This window comes from Passer domesticus, chromosome 6 (assembly GCF_036417665.1).
Source record: "Passer domesticus isolate bPasDom1 chromosome 6, bPasDom1.hap1, whole genome shotgun sequence".
NCBI classification, from domain to species: Eukaryota; Metazoa; Chordata; class Aves; order Passeriformes; family Passeridae; genus Passer; species Passer domesticus.
The window spans coordinates 39166062-39180821 of record NC_087479.1 but is presented as its reverse complement, the minus strand read 5'-3'; the positions used below and the strand labels follow the sequence as shown (position 1 = coordinate 39180821).

Here is a 14760-nt window from a genome sequence, read left to right as displayed (position 1 = left end):
TGTGTGTGTGCAAGAGAGCAGGCAGATCTAAGTGGGAGTGAGTTGTGTTTGCGGATGAAGTGAAGCCCTGTGATGGCTGCAGTGGGCAGCTCTTATGGGAAAGGTGTGTAACTTTCTGTGTGCAGAACAGAGATTAATCACATGCAAAATACTCTGAAAATATTTTGTCTTATTACACCTGCATAGAAAAGCAAATGATGGAATCAAGGGGAAAAAAAAACCAATAAAATGGAAGAAAGTGGAGATCACAAATTGATTAAAATAGTGAAATTCTTGCTAAATTCTAAGTCTGTTAGCTACACAAAAGGGCATTTGGAAGACAGCACTGCAGAACCCTGCAACTGTACAGGAATTGCAGTCAAAATATTTTTCCAGCAAAAGCACACATCCATAGCCTAATGATTCACTCCGTGGTATAAGAGGACATAGTGATGAATGTTTTTTTTCCTTTTTGCTACATAATGTAGCAAAATAAGGTGCTTTCAAGAGTAACACCTTTATGGAGTCACTAGAGGAGAAGGTAGAGATCAAATGATGATATAATTGTTGGAGTACTTAGGAAGAGAAGCAAATCACTTACTGGGGGGGATATAAACCAACTGAAACTGAAACAGTAAATGAAGATTATGGCAATTAATTCTAAACAGACTAGAGGAAGCATGGAACATTTTTCAGGATATAGTAGAAAATTAAGATCTAATTAATTTTTATCTGAGGAATGTTTTTTAATTTTTGTTTTGCTTTGTTAACTTTATCATTCTAGTTTCTATACCACAACAGAATAGATTGACCATTCTGCATTTGAATCTGATAATAACATTAGATATTAAGAAAACATCCTTAAGATTCTAGCATTAAATGTTAAATTTTACACTGTGTTAGTGAAGGAAGTGGTGTAACTTGAATATATAAAGTTTAGATGTGGATCTAAATTTGAGTTCAAATTCTGTGGCTAGAGTCCATTTCTAATATTTACCAAGCATAGTCAGTGTGCTCTGAGTTGTGTGAAACAGAAACAAGAGAAACCTGTAGTCCCTCTGACATGGTCTTCCCTGTGCATTAAAAGTGTTGGGTTTTGCTCACTCAAATCTCTGATAGAGTGTCCAACAACTCTGACATAGAATGAAGCACAAATGGAAATGCAATACCCAAATTCAGGTTATCTTAAACTCTTAGAATGCTAATATCATGTTAAGTAGTCAAGTTTCTAAAATCCTAAACTTGCAATGAAATGGACACAAGTATATGTGACTGGGAGGGAGGTTGGATGTGTGTGCGTACATGTGGGTGACTCATGTGAAGGGGGTGTGCAAGTCTGGATCTTGCTCCCACCCGTGCTTTTATTCAGGTCTCACCCAGTGCTCATAGGGAGCAATTAATTTGTTCCCTCACTCCCATTTTTCAAGAGCTAACACGACAGAGAGAGATATGTTAAGAGGTATCTCTGTTTCAGCCACCTGATAGGAAAGCAGATGGTTGACATCTTATCAGAAACACTCAAGGGTTATATCTTGTTTGTGTTGGCAGTACTTGCCAGACCTATCATGCCAATAAAGTATTAGAAGTGAATCATCTTCAAAAAAGAAAACTCTCTTTATTATTCTGTCTACATTTTTACATCTCCATAGTGGCTTCTGCAAATAAGAAAGGTGTGTGAGCTGAGAGAAAGATGTTTATATCTTTCACATCTATTCCCATGACTGCTTGTTTCTTTACAGGCCCAATTTATGTATTCTAGGTTTTTTAAGAAAGGAAAAGTCAGCCCATGGAAGGTATTCCACATACTGAGATATAAGGTCACCTTTCTTCCTGATTGTATGATTGATTTTTACCACAAACTTCTTGTCTGAGTACAGAGACTCTTGATGGCAAGCTACATTAATGGTTGTAAGTCAAATAAAGACACAGGTCTTCAGTTCTTTACAAAATACTTCTCTGTGGAGTCAAAAATTAATTTAGGAGACACAACTTGCTACTTATCCATTTGAATGTGTTTGGGGAATAAAGGTGGCTAAGCTTCTGTCTTCAAACTGAATTCTTATTTTGCTGGCTTTTGAGAGAACATTTCCCTTTTAAACTCTTTCTCTTTTCCTTTTTTTCTGTGCCAGAGTCAAGGTATTAAGCTGTGCAGTTCCTAAGGGTAGGCCATAGGCTACCTTTGCAATGCAGACATTGTGCAAGGCCTGGATAGTTGCCATTTCACTGCAGGGAGGAGTCTCATCAGGAATAGGAGAGGGCGTTTATTTGCATTATTTTTACATAGAGGATGTTAGGGAACCAGCAAAAGAAGGAGCAGAACCAGCTTTCAAAAACACAGGAAGAGCTACCATCTTAGAGAAAACATGAAGAAAGGTTTGGTTTGGTCTATTTGGTTTTTTCTTATTTTGAGAGTCAATTTACTTATGGTTTTGTTTCTTCTTCTTTTTTTTTTCTTTTTTTTTTTTTCCTAGCGTGGAAGATTAAAGGGCCTTGGAAGTTGGTTTTTGTCCCACCTTCTAGACACACACATGAAAAGGGTGGGGTTAGATGAATCTGTACTTTGGACATGACATTACAAAGGACCTTTTGCAAGATTCTTTATATCTCAGCTTTTGAATGTAGCCATTTAATGTAATCATTAGTTTTGCTGGTTTGCACTGCGAAGTAGAATTAATAGTAGTCCGTGAGATGATCATAGAGTTTCCCAAAACAAATGTGCAATTGGAATGCTTAGAAAGTAGCAGTTAAATGAAAGGTCAAGAAAATTAAGTAACACCTAAATTCTCATCTGCTAACTTGAATTTTATATTTTTGTGAATGAAAACAATTGTGGTAACACTGCAGAAGATGGCATCTAGTTTTATTAAGAATAAGTGAGCAGTAACTTGAGAAACATCAAAGGGGACAAGGGTGACAGTATTTGAATGTTTATGACACCTACAAGCAACTCTGGGTACACAGTAGTAGTGCCAATACTTAGAAAACTTAAGGAAAGGCAACAAAGGAAAAGGTCATAACATTAAATATAAATGAATGTTAAAATTTCATTTAATGTATTTAACATGGAGACCATAATTTACAAACTAGGTAACCAAACGATGCAAAAGCTGTCAATCCCTCAGCTCTTTGGAAAATTAAATTATTTTTTTACATCAGTGAAGTTGGACACCCAACTGTCCTATGTATGGGTAAAATCTGACTTTTAACTTACCTGGCAACCCAAGCTACCACCTCTTCAATTCACTGGTGGTATGGAAGAGGGAACTGGTGTGGGTAATGTACCAGTGAAAGAACGAAAGAAATTAAAAGGGTCACTGGAAAATCTCATGGTCTAATACCTACAGTTTTGTCTTCAACTTAGAGCCCTGTTGGGAACATTTTGGTGCTTTCCTGTCTTTTCTGTTTATTTAGTGGAGGTCACTAGTAAAACAGAATTTGGTCAGAATGCAGAGTCTGTAATTTTCTTTCCAGTTTAGAATTTCCATTGTAGAACCTAAATTCGATAGGGGTTCCAAAAGATCACCTCGTCCAGTCTGTACTGCATCAAGACTAAACATATCAAGGCTAGTACCAGCATGCTTATCAAATTGTGTTCTAATAAAATCCAGTGGAAGATATTCCACAGTCCCCCATGTCAAACTGCTCCGTTGTTGAAAAATCTCAGATGGAATGCTGATCAGAAAAATCTTTTAAGCATTTCTTGTTGCAAATAAAGTTGACTCATGTCTTTCTGCTGGAGCCATAGAGGATGGCTGATCAACATCTCTGTAATTAGCTGTAATAAATATCAGAAAGCTGCATTTGGCTTGAAGCTTTTATTTCTTGACTAGGCATACCTAATTCTTTCAGCTTTTTCTCAAAGGGTTTGATTTATACATTTCTTGTTCTTATTATTTTCTTGTTTCTCTTCAGTAGTTTTTATGCTTCTATGGTGTTCAGGTGAGACCAGACACAATATCCATCTGGGGCTTCAGTATTACACGAATTTAAGAAATCAAATTGTCTCATATGTGACACACTTGTTAAGGTGTTCCAGAATTCAACACATTCCTGGCAGTGCTGCTGCACTGTTGGTTTATACTCGTTATCCTAAGATGCTGTATCCATCTAGCCCAAAATTCCGTGCAGTTTATTTATTTTTCATTCTGTTTCCCAAGAATAATATGTTTCTAACTACAGAATTTTTCCTTGTTGGTTTTTGGACAACCTGACCAATTTGTCAATAGGATTTGGAGTGTCTGATCTCATCCTTCCTGGTATTTCCAGACCTTTGCCTTTGTTTTGAAATTATCAGTTGTTGTAGCACAGATTTTACAAGCCTGAATATTGCATCGTTTAAGTTGTCATTGAACATAGTAGACAAAACAGAACTCAGGACATATCTTGAAACAGATCTGAAGTGCCTTTGCCTTTTGAAATAATGACTAATGACCACTGTAGTTTCCTTCTATCAGATGCTTGCACATCTTCCCAAATCTGTGTTCAAAATATTGTTCTATGAAAGTGTCTTGTGAGATGATGTCAAAAGCCATACAAGGTGTATCATGTCTGTTGCCTTCTGTTCACACAGAGAGCTTTACATTACTTGAAAAAGGAAACTTGGTTTAGCACAAATGCATTTTACAAATTTTTCATGTGTTTTTCATTCTAGTAAATTAACTCACTCTATCTCAAGTATTTAAAACATGATTGCTTCAAACCTTTCTGAACACAACAATTAAACAACTCAATGTCATTCTCTTCTACAAAACTTGAGGCGTGGAAAAGCATCTTCACAAGGAAAAGCTCATTTGAACCCTTTAAAAATACTTAGATAGGTGAGACTTAGACTCTTGTTTTCTCTGTTTCCCCCTTTCTTTTTTTAAACCTATTATTAAGATCTTTGCAGTTTCAAAATAGATAAAGTGTATTTTCCCTAATAATCCTGCCTTGTTCTGGTCCCTTTCTTCTTTTTCCAATGACACCATGTTCTTTTTCTTGACACAGGTTTTTTATTTAAAATCACCCTGAAAATTATGCAAACTATGAGTATTATTTCAGAGCATTTATTTTCTATAGTTGGATTGGTTTATTTCTCTAATGTTTCTTTTTGGAGGGGTGTATCTGAATTATATCCCAAAATGGTTATTAGAATAACAATATTCTTCCTGTTCCATTTATAGTGACTGGTTGAGTTTTATTGTTTGGGCATGTTGTCATATATATTAATTGTTAATTATATTTTAATTACTTCTTTCTCATCTGTCTCACAACACTTGCGTTATATATCACTTATCAGTGATCTATAAATTATTGCAGGTTACTTCATGATGCTCCTCCCTCATGGGTGTGGGTAGAAGCAATTACCTACGTTGTGCATGGGTTGAAGTGTTTTCTGATATTTCCATAATCCTAACGCTATTTGGTCTGAAAGAGGCAAGACCAAAGCATATGGTTAAATTTTACCTGCAATATTTAGCAACTATTCTGGTTTTACCATAAATATCCATTTTACACTGCATAAAGCTACTTTACAATTATTCCTCAAAGATCCCACATGTAATCAGGACTGTATTCAAAGTATTTATCAACATGTAGATAACTGAGAAGTTTATAATATAAATTTTCATCTGTTCAGTTGCAACCTATTTAGGAGATTTTTGGGAAAGATAATACTATGTGCTTCTCTAACATTTCACCAGGGCATTTCAAAATTACTCATAAGACAGAGATACAGTTTAAGGAAGTTGAGGTTAGAGAGGAAAGTGATTTGCCAGAATACAGTGCAGGATGCACAGGACTGGTAAGCACACTTTAACAGAGTGGATAAAAACATCTATTCTCTGGGGAGAGAAGAACTGAAGAGCTAACAAGAGAATTTATTTGTATTTAGGACAACATTTTTTCAAGAGGCTTTTGTTTCAAACACAGGGAAATACTCATCTTAATAGCTGACTGTTCCATGATCTAAGTAGATAATTATCAAGTTCTTGTCTGTGCTTTATCACACTCAGTACTTCAGCACCTAAACCTCTAAAAGCTTCTGTGAGCCTGAAGTCAGAAGGACTCCTCTGAGTTATACTACCTGATGATCTAGCCTTAGTAAGAATATAAACTTCAATGAATTTTGGTGATGTTGCTCTGTATTTTAGGGAGATACAGTGAGGCTTTTGCATTCTAGTCAGTCAGCTGTTCAGTGTGAGGTTATTGTTTTCTCTTAACTTTAACCCACTATTCAGAATTCTTCCCCTTCAGTCATCTTAAACTCTGATATCTTGGAGTTTATTACTTTACCGTCATGGCATATACTTTCTGTGCCTCAGTCTGTCACTGACTCCAAGTCAATATTAGAATAGAGAAGTTTTTTAACCTCTTCACCTCAAAAGCCTCTCTTGACTACCTGTATTTGTTGTTATCTTCTGCAACTTTGCACACATTGCCTATCTTGCACTAACATGGATCTATTCCTATCTTGAGGCAGTGGTTCTGCATATAAAGAAAAAGTCTGCTTTTTAAAAATTTTGGTGGCCATGTACAAAAGAATTTAAACATGGCTTGCTGCTTACTGTTTCTTGTGGTATTACTGCTCTTGGGAGTTCTCCTCAGTGAAGCTGTGTTGGATTATTTTCTCTTTTCACTGAGTACAATTTGTCAAGACTCAGTCCCTGTTTTAATTTTACGTTGACATTTTTAATAATACTCCTTGTCTTCACCATTTTACACTTAATTAATAGGAGTGGCATAATTCAATCACATGCTGTGCCATTATCTTACTCTTGTGATTGTTTAAGAGATGGGATTAATTGCAGCTTCCTCTGGAGTCATCTATGGGAAGGCTTTAAATAAGACTATTTCTATTACTGGCCCTTTGGTGTCAATTTGACAAAATTCTCATCTTCCTCTGTGGTCCAGAATTTGGACTATCTGAGTCAGCTTTCTGTTCAAGTTAATACTTTGAAATAAACTGAGATTAATTATTTAACAGTTCCTTTCATTGTCAACCCTATGCATTAAAATGTCAAATCATACCAAAAGGATCATAAAACTGGCTCTAAGGGTGACCTCCACTGGAAGCCCGTCTGCTTTTTAATGCAGCACAGAACATAAGCCAATTGTCCAAGAGTTCATTTCTACTCCTGCAGGAAACGACACAATCTTTTTGTAGGGTATCTGAGATTCATACATAGTTAGCTATCTTCGGACACCGCGGCTATTAGGAAAACACCAAATAGCAGAATACTGTCACGAACGGAGGGGAAAATCAGATGTTTCTCATAGGTAGCAACATGCATGCTGCGCAAAGGGGTCGTGCACATTTCCCTTTTGAAGGGAGTTTGGCAAACGGGGACGGGACGGGGAGAAGGGCTCTGCGATTTGTCCTGGGTACAGCAGGCTGGCACAAGTCGGGAAGCGGTGGCAACGCGCTGGGATGGAGGATACCGGGCAGCTCTGCTGCGGGCAGCCGAGAGCCCGGAGCAAAGTTACTTGGCGATGCTGAGGGACATGGGACAGGGAGACACGACACCGACGGCCCCGAGCACCGGTGCCTCTTTAGCAAGGGCTTCCCCGTCCGCGGTGAGGGAGCTGTACCGGAGGCTGAGGGGGTCTGGGGGCTCTGGGCGAGCCCAAGGGTCCCGCTGCGGTGACGGCCCGTCGGGGTGAGAAAAGGAGGTGCGTGCCTCGCCGCGGGGCCGCCTCTGCCGCGCCGAAAGTTTGCGAAGTGCCTCGGCGCTGGGGGGAGCGGGGCGGGGGCTGCCCCGGCGGAGCTCCTCCTTCGGGGCCGGGCCTGGGCGGGCGGAGCGGGGAAGGAGCCCCCGGCCCCGGAGTGCCGCGGCTGCGGACGGAGCGAGCGGCGGTCGTGCTGGGGTGCTCCGCGCAGGAGGAGCCCGCGACGTCGCTGCGGGCGGCCCGGGCACGGGGCCGGGGCGCTGCCACCATGAGGCGGCGCGGCGGGGGTTGTCTCCTGCCCGCGCCTCCGCAGCTCCTGCTGGTGCTGCTGGGAGCGCTGCTCCGCTCCAGAGGTAAGCGGCTGCGGCGGCACGCTCTGCCCCGCGGCAGCGCGGGGGGCCCAGCTGCCGTCCCGGGCTCGGCGGCGGAGAACCGTGCCCGGGCACAGAGCCCTGCGCGGCCGCGCCGCTCACCTGCCCGCGGGGCGGGGAGCCCTGCCCTGCGCCGCCCCGCCGCGCTTTGTCCGCGCCCCGTCCCGCGCCCGGACGCGGGGCTCTCGCCTTCGCCGTGTCGCGGCGGGCTGGAGCCGGCGAAATGCCCCGGCAGGCCGGGGCGCGGGGCGCGGAGAGGCGCTGCCCTGGGGGCGCCCACGCGGCCGCTGCCCCCGCGGAAGTTTGGCGGCGGCGGGCGCGGGCTTTGTTCCCGCGGTGCGAGCGGCGGGCCGGGCCGGGGCGGGCGCGCAGGTTGCCTCGCAGGCTGCCGTGCCCGGCGTGTCGGGACAGCCGCCGCTCCGGAGCAGGAATGCAGCCGCGCACCCGCCGCGACGGGCCCCTTAAAGGTACAGCCCGGCTCCGAGGTGGCGCCCCGGGCTACCTGCCTCGTCTCGGCGGGGACTGGGAGTCGTCCCGCAGCGCCCTGGCACGGCGGGGCCGGAGCTGGAGTACCAAAAATAGTGATGAGGGGAGGGTTTCGCTGCGCTCTTAGCGAGCCGGGAGGTAGTCTCATGAAGTCTCGCCATGAAAACTTTAGCTTCGTGGTTGCTCTATCAACTGACATCTGCTGTTTCTTCGTCTTGTGCTGTGGTTCTTGATTTTACATGTGCGCCCGGTGGAGAAGAAAACCGTTTAGATAAACGGTTCGCAAAATTGTTTATAAAGAGTTACAAGGCTTTTGGGGGAGGAGTGTGAAGAGGAGATACGTACCTCATTTCTTTCCCTTCACTGCTTTGGCAGCTGCTGTATAATTTCACCCATCCGTTTTCTCCTGTGCTACTCTGAAATTACAGGAAGCATTTGCAGTAGTGCTGCTGACCTCCATCATTCTACAAGTATTGCCCCTGGGGCACAATCATAGGAAGTTTGGGTTTCAAGTAATATTATTTCTCTTCTAACAAAAAAAAAAAGCTAATTGCAGGCAGCTTTGAAGAATGTGCTAAGCCAGCTTGGATAGACTGACTGGAGAGGGCTGTAGTTCTGCATATCAGAAAGCCTGCTTTTTAGGAGCCAGAAGTGCTCTTGAGTTCCCAAATGCCACACAGATACTTAACTGCCCTCTAGGAGTGAGAAGGATCTAAAAGATAGAGCTTGGTGTAGGTACAGATCTGGATGTGTTTTATTTTGGCTGTTACCCAGGTGTTCCTAGTTAATGTGTCTGGGCTGTTAACAGCCATGTGGGGGATGTCTGATTGTAAAATGCAAGTTTGCTAGTAGGTGGTTGTTCCTTGATGTCTCTAGGATGCTTTTTTTTTATGGCAGCTTGTTTCTCTTTCAAGTAGTTTTCCCATCAGTGCACTTTTGTGTATCCTCTTGTCAGATGATTATAAGTTTATGATTGAATGTGCCAGCTGCTTCCAGAAGTGAATATCCTCTTTCCCTCATCAAAATATGAGGAAGTAAGGACACAATTTTGCAATAAGGACACAATTCCTGAGCAATCTTTTTCCTATTTGAAGCAAGGAAAAACATGAGGAGAGATCAGGATGGAGGTGGCAGAGAAAATGCCAAAATTTGTGATGAGGCAGTGTTCTTTCACTTAGCAAGAACATTTTCAAAGTTGTCCCTTAGAAGTACCTGCAGGGGTGGTGTGCAGCTTAACTGTCAGAAAGCATTCACGGAAGTTGTGATGCCAAATAGGTAAGCTGTTAGAAACACTTGGTCATTTACTACTCTGCCTCAGAACAGGAGAGCGTAAAGCAAACAAGTCTGCAAGACTGACCTTTGACTCTTTTGTAGTGGATAGTGGCAGATCAAACTGGAGAAGTCCGTGCCAAAAAATCCCCAAAGCAAACCAACAAAAGAGGTCTGCAAGTATCTTGAGCACTTGGAAAAGTGCATTGCAGGTAAAAACAGGTGTAGAGAGGGAGTTTAATGCTAATTTCCTGCATTGCTGGTGGCTGGAGCAAAGAAGGACTTGGTGTTAAGGTGGTCTGTGTTAGTATAAATACAGAATGTCACAGAACCCGTCTGGCTGATGTGTTTGCTGTTTTGACTCCTGGAGCTCTGCCAGAAAAATACATAGCTAATATCAGAGCTTCACTTCTGAAACATCTTAACTATGTTTTATAGTTGGAAACCTGAATGTGTTACTTCTGTGGAAGTATATTTTGCAGTGGGAATCACAGTTTTGACTGCCTGTGCTTGGCATTGCTGTTGGTTCTGCAGCTATTAGCCAAGTGCAAAGCGCTTATTTTCTTACTCTCAACTTGGAGCTGATAATGTTGTCCTTCCTGGGTGTGCTGAGAGTGCCAGGGTTTGCTGAATCATCAATTTGGATGATATTCACAGATCTCTTGATCACACTGAATTATCTTGACTTTTTTTTTTCCCCAAAGTGATGATGGCACTGAGTAGCATTCCCTGTATTTCTAAAATGAGGAGCAGCATGCTGCAGGCAGTGACAAGTGATGGGTTTTTCGTTTTGCTTTTGACAATTCTGTCCACTAAAACATAGTGGAAAAGCATATGGCATAAATCTTCCAGTATGAAGTTAGCATTATTGTTTTATTTAGTGTATATAAGCAATTTTATTTTATATTCTCTTTCTAGAAGCTTTCAGTTGTGTGCTATAGTACTGTTTTCTGCAGTAGAGAAACTCTTCTTGTATCTTGGGAGTGTGGGTGTATGCAGCAAGAAAATTAATAGGTGCATAGTTGCATAAAGTGTTTGCATTTCCAGAATGTCTTGTGAACCTTGAAGAGGGATATTCTCTTCCTGTGGGCCACAAAATGTGATTGCAGAAAACTGGTAGTTGTTTTTCTACATTGTATTCCTTGAAATTACAGAAGGAAAAAGTGTTTAGAAGCAAGCATTATGCAGTTGTTTGTAGTTCAAGCCAGAAAACAGTACATGCTGTATGTTAACTAGAAGAGAAATCAAAATGATTTGTATTTTGTTTTTACTTGTAAATTCCAGACTAGTGAAATTAACATTAAAAAATAGTTAAAACACTAATTCTATGAGAATGATCTGTAGTCTGATAGTGCTCTTGAATCTTCGTGCACTCTTGTGAAATAGGCAAATATTATCCTTGTTTTGTAAATGTGGGAAGTGAAGTAGAAATTGTCTTGCCCAAGGCCAACTCCATTTGCCCTAGAATGCAACTTACTGTCGAACACAATAGAATGTATGCTTCATAACACTTATAAAAGCTGATAAAGAGATATTATCTTAAAAACCAGTCAAGGTTTTAAAAATAGGTTTATATAGTAAGTGCATGTTCTGCAGCTTCATTGAATTCCTTTGCTGCTTGTGATTATTTCTCTTTTTAATAATTTATATTGCTCTTGCTGATGGTCATAAAACCAAAGAAATTTTACTGACCCTTTTGGAAAGGGTGAATTGGTAAATAAAGTGTTAATAAAAGAAATGTAAAAAAAGGTGGATACTTAATTTCTCTAGTCCTCTGTTATTTCTGGCTTAGCTACTCATGATGTTTTCTTATATGGGTTTACGTGGTCAGATGGTATAAAGTAGGCTTAAACTGACCATCTTTTAAGATGTCTGGCTTTACCTGATAAAACTTCCAGAGCTGGAGCTCTGGCCTACAATAAACCCACTCCTTTAAATGCCATACTGTATTTAGCAGCTGTGTTTCACACAAATCATGGCAGAAAATACTTAATGTAATTGTCATCCACGATTCTCATGTCCTTGATGGTTAGGGTCTTATTTTGTCTGTGGTGTCAATAGTTCTTTGCCATTATTGTTAGGTTAGGTATTACTCTTTTATGGGATTTTGTTGTCTCTACTGAGTGAAAACTGGACACTGTAATACTCCCTGAATCTGTTTTTTCTTCTGTCTGTGGATTTCCATTTTCCTGTACTTTAGTAAGTGTATGGAAATAACAAGGGGCTTGTTATTCTGTAGACTTGTGGTTTATTCATGCTGTATGTCTGGTTGCTCTGGGAATGTTACCTGGGAGTATTTGACTGCCCTCCTGTTGTGAGTGAATTCATGTTCAGGTTTTCAGCTTTCCAGCCATGTTTTTTTGCCTCTCTTGTGCAGAACTGTCTATTAGATGCTGAAGTGTTCCAGCTTTTGCGTTTAGTCGGGGGGACTCTTGAGCTGCAATCAGTCTTTCTGTGAGCAGCAGATCTCCTTGGCTGTTGTGACCCTAGATGAAAAGAGACTCACTGTGTTAAGGGCATGAAAATAAGTTTTCATAAAGACTTAATTCAACAAACATCAGCTCTATTTGATGTTGAATTTTGCAGTGCTGAATTGTGAACGACTGAATTTCCTCATATCAGGGAATGAGGTAATTTAATATAGAAGACAAAGAAGAAAAGGGAATTGAAGTATCATGAGCCCAATTCTGATGGTATGAGATACATTAAGCATTCTGGTATAAGCATGTTAGCACACCTGTGGGTTGAAAAGTAGTAACAGAAGCTTTATCTGTCATGAGGTTCTTAGGTGATTAGGTTCTTCTCGTATTAGCCACCAGTCAGCAAGTCACAAACCATTAAGATTAACAGACAGTAATGTAGATGCATATTCAGTGTTTGCGCTGCCAGTTGCAGTTTTGTCAAAAAGTGTATGGCCAAAGACAGCACAGATCTTGTTTCTCAAGCTGTTGTATGTTGATAGCAACTTTCTGGTGTTGCATTACTCAGAAGTAAAAAGCACCAGATTTTTTCCTTGAATAGGTTAGAGTTAGAATAGAATTCACCTTCCTGTACTGTAGTGATGGGGTTGTGTAAAGAACTGTTGTCCAGCAAAGCTTCCAGCAGATAATGTATTTGCCTGAAAACAGCCCCCATGGTCTGTAGTGTCAAGGTGGAATTTTATGCTTGGAGTTAAATCTACCTGCAGTGAGGTGTTATCATGACTCCAGGCAGGGGAGACCCCTCTCCTGGCTACCAGCATGGTGACTTCCTCAGTATGCCCTAGCAGAGCATAGTCTTCTGTGTCTCTTTGTTACTGCCTGACAGCCCCTCCCAGCTGCTGGAGCTTTCTGTTTCTATTGCATAGCAGCAGTTCTTTAATCAGAAATCTTGTTAGTATTCAAGGATAATTGATCCGACTCTCTGGTAGGGGGTGGGGACCCAGCCTTGCATCCTTCTCCTACTTGCCACCCCCAGTTTGACCCCTGTTGTCTCTTTGTTTCCTCCTGTTAAGTTTGTGCCAGTGATATGTGTGTGTGCTGTTTTTCCAAGCAGCCTGAAGTTGGCTGTAACCAAGAGCAGCAGTTAAATAGAGCCCGATTTCCCCGCTTCCTGGCGTTCAGTTGTTCGGCTCCATTTTCTGGTCTTCTGTGTTTTTGATTTGCAGAGAAGGAACTTACTTGGTGCCCCCGGGCATCTCTTAAACCCATTAGAGCAAACTCCATTATTTCACTGTACTTAGAAATCCTCCTCCTTTAGCCCCAGCATCCATCAAAATAATGTATCCTCTGTAAGGCCCTCTGGAAAATGTTTAATAGGATCTTTTCAAACTCAAGGAGAGTTCCAGTTGGAAAGGGGGAGGGGAGAAGGCTAATGGAAGATCTGACTGTGACTTGCAGTAAGCCTGAACTTGGCCTGTGTCAGCTCTCCCTTCACCTCCATGCTGAACAGAGCGGATCCAACACTGGGATCAAAGCTGGAAACAAAAGGCTTTGGGAGAAAAATTTCCCGTCTGGCCAAGAGGCAGCCACACAAAAGTGGTGCATAATTTATCACTCGAGGTTTATTTCTGCTGTGCTCCTTCTGGAGAGAGGAGGAAAAAAGAAGTGACTCTCCTGCTGTTTTGAAGTGGATAAGTGATGGCTTTGGAGATTTGAGGCAGGAAGGAGCTAGAGATACCATGGAAAAACCTTTTCAGTGCATTCTGTACCCAGCTCCTCTCTTCTCGGTCAGACATTTCTCTTGAAGGGAACCCTATTCTTGCATTTCGAAGTTTCAGGGAGTGAGGACTTCTAACTTCTCTGGTAATTTCCAAATCACAGTGGAGTGGTGTTGCCCTTGGCAAAATCAAGTTCTTTGACTTTCCTAGGTGTTTTTCTTAACTTAAGGATTGGTCTAGGTGCTATGACTCTGTAACATGAAGGAAGAGGCTACGTTTGCCCCAAAGGCTTTATAGTCTTAATTGGACATCTGACATCGGATAAGGATCAGGGGTGTGATAATTCTACTGGGATAGATAAGGTCAATATTAAAATCATATTGCTTTCTAATTAAATTTCCTTTAGCTTTGATTTAATGGGAAAAGCTTCCAAAGTTTTTCATTCCAATCGCTTCTTAGAACGAGGATAGAGAGAGATGTTGGGTAGGAGTTGGCAACAAAGACTCCTGAAAGCTGGTAACTGTGTAAATAAGGATGAGGAAGCAAATGCAAGAGTAGTGTAAACCATGAGAAGAAGGTAAAGGGATATAGGAGTATAGATATTAACAGAAGCAAAGATAGGCATTTTGGAAATGAGAGCCAAGGACTTGAGCTGGCAAAGGAACAGAAGAGTCGTGTAAGGAAATCCAAGTGGAGTAATTATGTGGGATCTGATGGCAGAAAGAGTTGTTAATTAGGTAGGATAAAAGATGGAAATTTTGAAAGTGAAGATGAGCATTGAGCATAATTTAACTGCTGAGACAGGGGAAGACTTATTTTACTAATGCTTTAAAGGAGGCTGTGACAAATTGTTAGGAATCCATGACAGTA

The 14760-nt window shown here is 41.5% G+C and overlaps 1 protein-coding gene across 2 annotated transcripts in view; it reads left to right on the top strand.

Annotated features, from left to right (window-relative positions):
• Positions 1–14760, top strand: part of LRP4 (LDL receptor related protein 4) — a 96828-nt gene that overhangs the window by 5053 nt on the left and 77015 nt on the right. The window contains exon 1 of one of the 2 annotated variants that reach the window (XM_064424796.1): positions 7765–7979. The exons of the other annotated variant lie outside the window; for it this stretch is intronic. Within the exon in view, the coding sequence (XP_064280866.1) occupies positions 7895–7979 (85 nt within the window). The 5' untranslated portion in view covers positions 7765–7894. Of the gene's footprint in view, positions 1–7764; positions 7980–14760 lie in introns of those variants that run through there. 2 annotated transcript variants of the gene reach the window in all.